Source organism: Papaver somniferum, chromosome 6 (assembly GCF_003573695.1).
Source record: "Papaver somniferum cultivar HN1 chromosome 6, ASM357369v1, whole genome shotgun sequence".
NCBI lineage: Eukaryota > Viridiplantae > Streptophyta > Magnoliopsida > Ranunculales > Papaveraceae > Papaver > Papaver somniferum.
In genome coordinates, this window is record NC_039363.1 from 136932171 (window position 1) to 136945420 (window position 13250).

At 35.2% G+C, this 13250-nt stretch overlaps 1 protein-coding gene across 1 annotated transcript; it reads right to left on the reverse strand.

Annotated features, from left to right (window-relative positions):
- Window positions 1-640: 640 nt before the first annotated feature.
- LOC113289465 (MADS-box protein JOINTLESS-like) lies at window positions 641-4706 on the reverse strand. The gene is made up of 9 exons (XM_026538717.1): window positions 4449-4706; window positions 3930-4148; window positions 2404-2485; window positions 2181-2242; window positions 1987-2086; window positions 1843-1884; window positions 1588-1629; window positions 1290-1444; window positions 641-1174 (listed from the first exon to the last, which is right to left on the reverse strand). The coding sequence occupies exons 2-9, from the start codon at window positions 4109-4111 to the stop codon at window positions 1156-1158; spliced, it is 684 nt and encodes a 227-aa protein (XP_026394502.1). The 5' UTR covers window positions 4112-4148; window positions 4449-4706; the 3' UTR covers window positions 641-1155.
- Between the last annotated feature and the right edge of the window lie 8544 nt (window positions 4707-13250).

The window sequence follows — 13250 nt, forward strand, 5'->3', positions numbered from 1 at the left end:
GTAGAGAAATGGCGAATGCTCTTAATGTTCAGATCGCGAAGGACCCAGGGTAGGATTAGTTCAAATACTTATCTTCATATTGCTGAAAAGATGGCTAATAGATTACAGGGTTGGAAGTCTAAAACATTGAATCCGGCAGGTATAACAACTTTGATCAAATCTGTTTTAGATCTCATCTCTAATCATATTACGAACATGCTTAAAATCCCTAAAAGTCTAACTTCTAAGTTAGAAAGGTGTAGGTGGAATTTTTTTGTGGGGAGGTGACAAGGATAAAAGGAGTTTGAACAAGGTCAGTTGGAAAATAAACCATGCAAATAAAAACTCCTTGCAAAGGTGAATCCACAAGCTCATTAGAGAAATTTCTCAAACTCCTGGTAGCTGCGGATCCACCTTTCTTTTCATGTTTTAATTACATTAGAATCTCCTACCAGTAACATTCAGCCCCACCCGAAGGTCATCTCTGATAAAACAGGTTGTTTGGACCATAAACAGCTGCACAAAACCAAGATGACGGATTCTCTTTATCATTGATGCACATAGAGTGAGTGAAAAACTGAAGATACCTCTTTGCACATTGTTGATTTCAAACCTTTCCATTAGCATAAGATTCCCACCACTAGCCCCAACAAAAGGAAGAAAATCGAAATGGAAAAATATATAGCCAGATATGTCTATAATATCCAAATGAGAAAAAAAAATCCATCTTTCATTCCCGTAAACAGATTATATTTGCTTTTAAAGAAAAAGTGGTGAACTTAACCACAGCCTTTTGTCAGGATCATTTAAGCCTTCAGTGTTCGAACTGAGGATTCTTAGCTTCATCTTGAACTCCTCTTTACCACATTGGATCACTGGATTGGTGTACCAAGCCTAACAAAGCTGGTACTCCCGCTGTAGCTGTAAACATAATCAGTTCCAGCTGGTATAAAAATACACGCCCTATTTAAGGTTCGTATCCAGTCTGATTCCAAGAGAATTAATCAATTTCTAGAGTCCCTGCGCGCATGTCATATATATCACGATTCTTATTATAGCAAAATATAATAGATGTAGTGTTTACAGTCCAATTGTAGATGTAGTGTTCACAGTCCAATTGTTAAGAAGAGTACAAATTAGCCTATCCACGGACATTTGTCATGGCATTTTCACCAACTAGTTAGGGAATGGTAATCTGCAAAGACCAAAACAACAAAGAAGATTGAGAGTTATACAAGTACAGTGTATGCAGTTTTAACGTTAAAAACAAGTCTTTTAAACAGTAGAATGGTACTACAGATGACACTTACCCTAATTTGAGAGAAGTATCAGAGCTGTCGTCTTCTAGAGGAGGGCCAGAAATTGAGCTACAAACGTTGGTGATAGACTCTGAAGATTGACCGCCTTCTTTGTCGGAGTTGATCAATACAGTAGATCTTTGGTTTCCTCTAGAAATTTCGGCCATCTGAAATCAAAATCCGTGGTGAATCTAAGAAAACAGTAGGATATGAAATTTGGGGTAGGATCGCTTGACATGATTAGACTGATACTGTCTTCATTGTATTTTTATTAAGCTGCAGGAATAAGAAGTTTTCATCAAGTACTTACTTGTTGTCTTAGTCGCTCGTTCTCTTCTAACAACTCCATTCCCTGTACACGACCAAACGATTAATTACTTAATTACATTAACAGCAGCTGCATTTTCTAAGAGACATGAAATGTTCCGGGTAACCATATTCTTCATCAGTAAATATCGACAAGACAAGATTTTCAGAGCTAGCTCATGGCGGCAGGCCCCTTTCTCTCTATCCACACATTACGGGGACCTAATACAAAAGTATTTATGAAAATCTTAGTTAATACCTTTCTTTGGAGAGAATTAATCTCTTTCATAATCCTTTCTCCCTGAAAACCAAAAATTGGAATACGATTAGATGATTTGGTGCAACAACTGGTTACTTAACAGTTAAACTACCCTTATATGCAAACTAGAATTCACTGATCAACCTTAGTTTCTAGAACACGGCCCAATCCTGCTTCAAGGGTTTTCTCTAGTTGTTGCAACTCTTCAATATTCAGTCCATGCAGTTCTTCTCCCCTCATCTGCCTGTTGCATAGATAATAAAAATCACCATGCATGTCCTAAGCCTGGCATAGTATATAATATGCTAGTTAAGTTCATGAGAGCATGTCATATATACCTCAATCGACGACTTTGCTCTGCAATATCCTTCTGTAGCTTGGCACAGTTGCTGTTTTCTAGCTAAAATCAGAAAACATTCTTCAAATATGAGACTCAATATGATATAGAAAGCCAATCACTAACTTCATCAGAGCGTTGTACAAAATTTGGTGTAAAAGAAGCAACATGAACAATTACTTTAGTGTAAAGAGAAACAAGAAAACCAAAGACCAGCTTATTACCTGAAGCTCCAGAGATGCAGGTTGGTTAGTTTTTTGGAGGTTCTTCGAGTGCAATTCACGCCTTTCAATAATACCCTTCATACTTAAGATAACAAACCAACAACAAGGTACACAGTTAAAAATCTTTAGCAGTAATTAATGTGCTCAAACAATTCAGCTAAAAAGCAGTAAATGTGCACATATTTATTTAAGAAAAGAAAAACACTAGTCTGTTTAGCTAAAACCCTAGACAACCTCAAGAAATCAGACCTAGATCAAATTAACACTCAGGTAGTTGCAATAGAACAAACACTTTAATAAGCATCGACGGTGGGATTTATATTACCACGCGCTTTTAACATCATTTCCTTGACATTTAACTGACATATGATCGGAAAAGTTTTATGGCGTGTATTGCTAAACTAAAAGAAGTCCATGGTTTTACAAGTAGCTGAGAGATCCAGCCTAGTTGACGGTAGTGAAAAACCACAAAAGAATTAATATAAACACATTTTAAAGGGTTTTCTTTAGGCTAAAATGTGACTGACCTCATCACTTCATTTATTCTGCTTATGAAACATGCCCCCTTTCATGAGACACATACCTGGTGCTATATCTTATGAAGATAACCGTGATCATATGAAAACGGCATTTTTCCTTGTGATGTTTGTTCGATTAGTCTTATCTTTTCCCTAGTGTTCTGAGATGTATTATCTATAGACATGTTTAATTTTTGGATCCGATCCCTATTAAAATAGAAATACTGTCTCAAGCCAGATTGATTTACTTACGTTTACTATTATTCTTATATATTGATCATACGTGAACATACTTACATTTCCAGTCAGAATTTCAAACAAGGGCCAGAAGCCTAGAACTAGAAATAGTAATAAGTAAGAGGATCAAACTGAAACAGCATAATATCCTTTAACTGGTTCAGAAGATTACAGCCATGATTGATATCAACTACAATCCAACTTGTATTTTCATTTAGTATTTTATTCCATTATAAATAACCAGAGTGCACTGTCCCCGGAACAATAACTTTACAAAACCGAGTAAATGTATGTACAAATTTGTGTTATTGAAATTGAAACAGGAATCATCCGTACTTGTAAGAATATAAAATGCTAACATACACAAACCTTTTTCATTTTATTTTTTTCATTTTTATTTAGTATATATTTCATGAAAGAATTAATCAATAAAAGTTTCTAATTTTGTACCATCGTCTCCATCCATATATAGAACCTATGCTAGTAATCTAGCTAGAAAGAGATAGAGATGAACCTTATCATCACTCACCACAGAGTTCAAGACTTTCAATGGAACTTCCCATTAAAAACAATATTGGAAAGAAAAAAAAACCCCACTTGAGAAGAAAATAACCATCTAAAACTTAAAAAGGACCCTGATCTTAGTTAACAATATATATAACAGATACCGATACGGCTAATTAACAACAAACTTAAACTAAATGATTCAATGAAGTTCAAGTTGAAGCGTGGATATATGGAGAGAAAGAGAGATGGATGGTGTATATATACCTAGAACTGGAATACTCAAATAGTTTACCAGTAGAAGAGAAAACAAGAAGAGCAACATCAGCATCACAAAGAATAGAGAGTTCTTCAGCTTTCTTAAAAAGCCCTCTTCTCCTTTTTGAAAACGTTACTTGTCTTGCTGTTGCATTATCTATCTTCTTGATCTGTATTTTCTCTCTCGCCATTATTATAAAAACAAAACAAACAATCCTCCTCCTCCTTCTGTACTCAAACAAGAACAAAAAAGAAAAACCTTCTTAATTTCTTTCTTTTTTTACAAAAACAGAGCAGAACCCCCTCTTAGAAAAGAGAAGAAAAAATGATGGGGTTTTGTTTTAAATAGAAGGAAGAAAAAAAAGTAGTATTCTTTTTTTTTCCAAATTAAGTGAAGAATCTGCAAACCCTAAAAGAAGGAGTCTTTATTATTTTTGCTATTCTGGTGAAAGAAGGAAAAAAAAATCGCCAACCAATCCTAGACTTGGGTTTTAGTGTATAGGGAGTTTAGGATTGGTCTTCTTTTACCTGTTTTTAAGATTTAAGATGAGAGAGGAGATTGCTTTCAAAATTTTGATTAAATTTGGGTTTGTTCGTTTATTGCGCCTTCTGACTCATTTTCTGCTTACCCTATCAACTTCTCTGTGAAAACCGACCAATCAGAAGAGATAGAAAAAGTAAGAGGGATCTAGAGAGAGAAACCAGAAGAAGACTTATTGAAGAGCGAAGAAATGAACTGGTTGGTTCCAGAAAAACTAAACAAAAAGCAAAATCATTTTTCTTTTCTCTGTGCATTTCTAGTCCTTTTTATGTTTTAAATAATTAATTTCATGAGAGACTATTGTCCTCATTCAAAACACTTGTGTAGTTGTAGTCCTTTTTATGCTTTTTCAATCGTATGTACATATAAGACTTCGCGACAAAAAAAATGATATTAAATATCGTACGTATGAGATTATTATCCAACTCGAACACGGTAAGTGCGATGTGCGATGTGCGGGTGCCCAATCAGAGATCGAAATGTTTACCTAATCGAGCAGAGACTAGAGACTAGAGAGTACCCTTAAATATGTGGTTACTACCCGTATATTTTCTACCCCCAACAGGAGAAAGAAAAGAAGTGATCTGATCTTAATCTTACTAACTTGCTCGTCTTTTACTTTATTTTACTTTCCTTTTCCTTTTCATTTTTAATGGGAATCCTGTGTTCTGTTTAAGCAGAACTGTAGCTCCGTCCTCCCAACATCAAGACAACTATGTCTTTCCTCGAGATATGTGCTTGTGTAAAGTGAAAGATGAACCTACGGTTTTTGCGTTTAGGTGGAGCTCAGGGAGGTCGTTTCCAGACAAAACCAAGGGGAGGACCAAAAATGTGTTTGTACATCTTTATTAAAAGCTTTATATTCTTAAGAGGATTAACCTCGTTTAAGACTTGAATTTATTTTTTATTTTTTCAGAAAAAGAAGATAACGTCAGCTACTGAATTCATAACGTCGATTTAGGAAATCGGAGAACTTACATGAATTTTTCAAGATTACAAAAGAGTTATTCAAGTTGTCATATCTCCACTAATTTTTGTTTATCAATTTTATTTTTTCGGACTTAAAAACAGTCTGGAGGATCTTCTTCTTTCCCGCAAAGGAGAGGAACAAACGACTAAAACTGATTTTGAAAACAAAATTAGTATGTATCAAAGCTGAATTCAATAGGACTAGGCAATGATCGGACAAACCTAACCCAATGTTCATCAGAACATGTAAATAACATAAACTGGAGTTCTTGAAATTTTGGTTGCATAAGGCAATCACGCAACAGTGGCACAACTAACAGTAACAATAACTAAAAAGTACGCAAGAGTCTTAAGTAACAGTAGTATCTAAAGTGTCTTAAGTAGCAGTGATAACCTGAATCGATTTTTAATAATCTGAATCGGGCTGACTCTCATTGGAGATGTGGTAACAATTATAGTGATTGATGAATTTGATGTTGATCTTGATGAACAGCTTGTTGATGTCTTGGTTTCCATTGCTTGAGTTGTTGCAATGCTTGTTGTCTTCTGGGGAAATTTCTTTTTTTTGAAATACATCTGAAAGGATACCAAACTTGTTCCAAATCTCCATAACATCATCAATGAGGATAACAAACATTAAAACACAAACAACAACCCAAACAATTACATCTAGAGGAAGAATCAAAATAGTCTAGACAATAAAGATTCCAACCCCGAAACAACTCCCTTAAACTAGTACTGAAAGTAGGGATTACTAAAAAATAACCATGGCACAAAGAAAAAACTAAGAACCCCCTTAATCAAGATTTAAATTTCCGACTCCTCGTTATAAAGAGTAGTAAAATTGTTTGAATTTCTGACTCCTCATTATTAAGAGTAGAAGAGTTTGTTACATTGATATTTCAGTATTAAGGATGTAATTGGAGATTGTTTAAATAGACTCTAGAGTTTTCATCTTACCATAACATGGATGTATTGGATTAAGATATATATATGGATTTTTAACAATCCTAAAAACTCATAGGTATTCAATTAGGATAGGTAAGGAATCATGAAATGTCTATGGTATTCAAATCGGATTTATTTATCCATATAAATCATGATCCAATACACCCCTGTAAGTAATTTATGGCTAACTCGTTATAATAGGCAGTAGATTATATTACATTATCTTCCCATAATTGATAATAAAGATTGTTTAAAATAACTCTAAGATTTCCACCTGGTCAGATATGATTTTTAGCTAAACGGTTAAAGTAAACACATATATGAGCTGCTTCTATAATATGAAATCTACTTTCCAAGGTAAGGCCGGTTTGTAGCTTTATAATCAAAGTCTTCACTGATAGTATATCTTTTCACCTAACTTTGGCATACATTCCCATCAGCAACAACAGAGTAGATTCGAATTATACTGGATGATGATGTTGTGTCCGCTCGATTAATAACTTATATTAGAGGCTTTAGAGCTTTAAGAAAATAAAGGGAAAGGGTGGATACAAATACGTGCTTTTCACCTTCTTTTTTCTTCTTCTTCTTTCTATTTTTTTTTATTGCGTAAGTAATCACTGCCAAAATGTTATACTTCGTCCGACTAAGATATGTACGAGGAAATTTAATATATCTTATATTTAGAAAAAAATGGTTTCATAAATTTCTACTCCTTTTCCTAATTTATCCTTAGCCTATTCCCAATAATTAGAGTCATTAAACTAATTTTATATTACCCATGCATCATAATTAAGGAATAAAGAACGCGCGATTGGGGATATTGAAACTAATTGGGGGATATAAATTACTTCTCCCAACCAGTAGTATTTGTTAAGGGGTGATTTTTGGGTATGAAAATACTAAAATACCCTTTGGTTAATTAAAAAATATTATGAAAAGACTATAATACCCTTTCTACTAAAATTTAAAATCAAAAAACAAATTCATATATCCTCCATCCTCAAATCAGTACCGGCACTCTTCTAGGTTTAGGTTTCTGAAAGAAAAAAAAAATTCTTCATTGTCATTCTTCACTCGTTCCTTGTCGATTAATCGTCGATTCAAAAATTTCTTCGTTGATTAACCTACCTGAATCATAACAATGCCTCCAAGAAAGAAACCAAATGCCCAATCGAAGTCAAATTTGATTGCTCAACAACAATTACAAGAAAGGCTTGCTTTGATTGCTCAAGAGCAAGAAGAAGAAGAAGCGAACTTGGACAATCAACCTCTCGTAAACATGGCTTATTGGTGGCTCTCTAAAAGAGTCACAGAAATAATACCTGCAAGTGCACAGGGTCAGTTGCAGTGAGTGTGCAAGCAGGGTTTGTCCACAGGGACAAGGTGGGCATATATTTGCTATTTTTGGTTTCTTGCTTCTTTTGCTAACTTGTTCTTAGGGGTAGTGAACAGTGAGGTTGTGTGGTGTTATTAACACCACAGTGGACAATTGATGGGCTGTAGAGACAGCAATGGAACAAGAGAAAAAATTGAAGGAAAACAGAAAAATAAAAGTGGACAGTGAAGGTGGATGAGTGAAGATGTTATGGATGGAATAGGTGAGAACTAGGGGTTTGAATTCACCCTAGCTTAAGCTATGCATTCTCCTATAGACATGTTAAACTCAACTATGTTCTATTATTTCCAAAGCACTAATTGTCTTTCTAAGGTACAACTAGTCAAAAGATTTATGAATTCAGCTTCAGTTGCAGCTTATCAACAGCTCATGAACCTAACTACAAAGTATACTTGGCATACATTGTGAGAGTGATCTGTCACTAAACTAAGTTCATTCAAACTTGCTTAACATTCAGGAATACTACACAACAGGGCTAGGGCTTCGTCAAGTTTTAAACAGGAAATTAAACTAACTAACATGTGAGAAACAAAAATTGAAAGATGGAATTAAACAGCAAAGAACAAACATGAACAGAAATTGAAGAACCCTAAATATTAAATTGAAAATTAAAACTAAAATTAAACAGTGATTAACCCAAATTTGGGGGTATCTCGGCTAACCAAGAACACCCTGAAATTGCTCTACACACTCTCTATTTATAGCATACAAAATACCCAATTTTTGTGAACCCTAATTTTGAAATTAGGGTTTTGAAAATCCGAAATTTACTCACCAACTCTCTGATTTCGCCTTGACCATGCTTCATCTCTGTTTCCTGTTCTTATCCATGCGCCTATTGATGCAATTGCTCCCTAATTTGAGGTGTTTTATCAACCCTCACCTAGGTCAGTTGGTGAGAGGGGTTAAAGCACTTCGAATTAGGGGGATGGATCATGTCGGGTTTGGTGAAGATGTGATAGTACTGCAGAGGTGAGGTGGGAGAGATGGTGGAGTTGATGGAGGTGGTGGAGTTGCAGACGGGGTATGGGGGTGAAGAAGATGAAGGTCGGCTGGAGAAGAAAACGATTTGGGTTTTCTTTTGGTTTTGTTTGGGAAATAGGGTTAGGTAGATTCGGTGTGATGCGGATCATCAAATTTCGATGTCTTGCGATGCTGAGCCGTGGATATGAAGCTGATAGAATGATCCAACGACGAGAAATGATGAGGCTAGTAGCGACCGTTGGATTGTGTGATACAACGAAATCAACGGTGCGAGATAGAGTTAGGTGATGTAGTGTTAAACGGAAGTATCGAGATTTGATGCACATGCATAGGATCGACCGTAGGATTCAAATGCAATCTAATCTGAAGGCTTGGAATTTAAGCGCTATGGTGTTTGACAAGGACTTCAGATTTTGATGCATGATGAAGGAGCGACCGTAGGATTTCGATGTAATCCCATCTAACGTCTGAGAATGGAGGCGGTTATGGATATAGAAAATGGGTTTGGGTAAGGGTTTTGGGCATTGGGTATGCCAAGCCCATATCTTCTTTAAGAACAAATCTTCCTTCTTGAGCCCATTTCTAGTCTTTTGGGTTTATGCGCACCATTCTTTGCGGCTTCCTTGCGTAATTTCTTCCGGCTTTTCACTACTTTTCTGCTCTTTTCGCTCCGCAATTCATCCAAACTTTATTTATTACCTAAAAATATAAAATTAAGTAAGAAAAATATTTATTCTTGAAAACAATGAAAATACAGAATATGGGATAAAATGTAGAATTAACGCACAAAAGATGAGTTAAATGCCAAGAAAAATATATAGAAATATGCACTTTTTAGCACTCATCAAATACCCCCAAACCTGAATTTTACTTGTCCTCAAGTAAAACAAAACTAAGGAAATCCTAACTATACCACTGTCGCTGGTCTCTCGAATGCATTTAGCGTATGCACTAAGCCTTTTAAACCACTAAGTGTCCCTAGTGGACGAGTGAAGTCTCGTGAAGGTTTGCTTAGAACGTACCTACAAAGTTCTAGGTCAAAATATAAGCTCATATTCCATCAAATGTGACATGTGCAAGACAGTTTAAGCTCACAGCAAAATGGAGATGTCAATCTAGCTATCAAAGGCACAATCCTAGCACTGATAACAAAAAAAAAGACATGTGATAAGAGTGTAAAGTGTATCTACACATGTGTAAAGAAAGATCTGAAGTTATGACTACTTCACCAAGAGATAGTTTCTCAGGCTAAGAACCAAGGTCGAAATCTAGCTAGCTGTCCGGACTTTACGAGAATTGTGAATGAGTAGGAGGTATTTCACAATCACTCGCGTTGTACATCAATGGCATACACCCTTCCTTGCTTATTACAATAAAACACAAAAGATGACTATTTACATGACTCTTATTTACATTGACTACTCTCTTTTATTTTTGGAACAAGAGAGGATGGAATTGAAAAATACTTGATATTTTTTTTTTTTTTTATTTTTTTTTTCTGAATATATACATCGTTTTTTTTTTTTTTTTTTGAACAAGAACTTGAAATTGATTTTTGCATATGGTAGCTCTTTTGATACATAACAAAAAAAACAAAAAATTACATGACACTTTGCAAGAGGTAGCCCTTTTTGATGCACCCAGTTAAATTCGATGGTTGTCTTTCTTAATGTAACCTCCACCTTCTATCCCAACCAACCAAAGAACAAGCTAGTCAAGTTTCGTTCAGTATTCTAAAGTGATTGGCAATCGTGACTTCCTATCAAACACCTTGAAGATCGAGGCTATACATGTATTGGTAGATCGTGCGCGTGCAAATTTCTTATCACTATGTGAATTGTGCTAGAATCAGGGTGCCTAAATATCTAGACTAAGACTCCTAATAATTACATATTTGCACAAGAGTCAACATTTCAAGGTAAATGAGCTCCATTTTTATGTTTTTTTCAATTTTTTATTTTTTTATTTTGATTTTTTCATTTTTTTCAAAAAGAAGGAGTTCTTGTTTTCAATTATGGCATATTATCAAAGTATCTACTTTTCACCCCCTAACCTAAACTAAACATTGTCCTCAATGTTTCAAAATATGAACAAAATTATAATACAACATATGAAGAGGATCATGTTGAGTAGAGAAAAAGGAAAGAGAATACCCGATTTCGGCGAAAGCAATATTAGAACTTCGTTATTCAAGGCAAGAATCCAACATATGTCAGCCGAGATCATATTGGATTAGCAAAATATATACAAAAGGAACAAAAAGGTTTTTAAGAAATTTTATCTACTGGATTATATATAAAAATTCACCATACACTAACAATCTAAAGAGTTGAGGATCAACCCAAAAGACAAAGTGTTGAAACATAGACAGTTTCAAAACACTAAAATTGGACTGAAATGAGAGCGAGAGTGAAAAACCGGATGAATCACCCCTAAACCTAAATTTTTCAACAGGTTTACTTTTAAGCACAAAATCTAACAATTTTAGGGGTGCAGGATTCACAAGGTCTAACTGAAAATGGACTTTGTTTGGGATGGACAAACATGCACATTCCAACTGTGGCTCCTTAAAAGTATTGTATTTAGATGCAAAATAGTCCAAGAGGACTTGAGAGGCACACAGTTCCAATCCTAGGTTGGGAATCTTCAGAAAAGTTGGTTTAAAATTTTTGTTACAAACCAAATCTAGGTTGGGTGGAATAATCTCAATCTGTGACTTAGGCAAGAAGGTGACATCTAAGTTTCTCACATGCATGAGATCAAAAGTACCAATATTATCAGTCACATCAGCATTTTCTAAATCATAATCAAGTTGTGTAGCATGCTCATCATCACAACACAATTTCACAAGTCCAAATTCAGAATCATGGTTATCCGAAATATCCAAATTAACATCAAAAGAAGCAATATATTGTGGCTTAAGTATGGAATCAGACACATCAACTATATTTTCATGCATAGGATCATTAGTGTCAACAGAAGATTCAACATTACCTAAGTCATGCTCTTCACAGGATAACTGCACAATATCTAAATCAGTAGCCTCATCACATGTATATGGAATACTAGAAGAAACATCATTCATGAAGGTCGGGGCAGAAAAGCCTAATGTATTTGAACCCAAAGGTTCCATAACATTTTCAGCATAGACATGTTCTTCTAATATAACATCATCATAATCATCATCATCACAAATACATGAAAATCCTACTTTGTCAAACCATTAGTGTTTTTCGTCCATACATCTGCCTCTAAAATAGGTGAATATGGATTGACATTTTCAGCAATAGGGTATGAAACACTATATCCAGAATTAAGCTCATTGGGAAAATCAACATCTGACTCATGGTGATTACCCATATCATGTGGCATGGTCCTAGTTTCCCTATAGGTTTCCCACTGATGGGTTTTCTTTGCAACTTCAGCTAGAAATAACCATGCATCGTCCACAGTTTTATCAATGAATTCACCATTACACATAGATTCAACCAAGGCTCGAGACTTAAAGTCTAGTCCCTCATAAAGAATGGCGACCAGTCTCCACTTCTCGAGGCCATGATGAGGACACTCAAACAACAAATCATTAAATCGTTCAAAATAATGAAAAAGTGTTTCTCCATCTAACTGGACAAAACAATTAATACTTCGACGAATAGAGATGGTCCTATGATGTGGAAAGAACTTTCCGACAAATTGATTTGTGAGTTGGTCCCAAGTGGTGATTGACTGCGGTCTCAAACCGTAAAACCATGTTTTGGCCTTTTCCTTTAAAGAAAAAGTAAACAAACGCAATTTCAAAGAGTCTTCGGATATATGGTCAGGTTGTAAAGCCCGGACAATTTGTTCAAACTCTCTTCATGGTTATAGGGATTCTCAGAATCGAACCCTCGAAATATAGGAAGTATTTGTATCATGCTTGCGTTTAGTTCAAATGGGCCATCAGTCTGGGGTAAGACGATACATGATAACTGACTTATTATGTTAGGGTACATGTATTCATGGAGACTACGGAGTTTATTCACACACGCCCATTTTTTCAAAAAAATTTGGTTTTTAATGGGTTTTGAAAATTTGGTTTGAAAGGGTTTTGAAAAGAAAATTTGGTTTTGCTTGGGATAAAATTTTGGTTTTCGAAATAAGGAGCAATTTTTTTTTTTTTAGTGTTGGGAGCAAGAATTTTGGTTTTAGTGTTGGGAGCAAGCCCACATTGGTGGGAGAAATTGTTTTGCCAAGGGAAGATGAACTAAGCCCACAATGTGTATGCAAACTGAAGCCCAATGTAGCTTTTGAAATAGCCCAACTGTTGCTTGTTTGGTCTGAGGCCCAGTTGGGCTTTTAAAAGTTCAGTTTTTCTAATTTAAAACTACACGCCCAAATCAATCTAACACCACAAGCCCACAAGCAATTAAACAAACAAGCCCACAAGTAATTAAGATTACAAGCCCAACAGAAAAATGGAAAAAATTATTACAAGCCCACAAATTAAAAA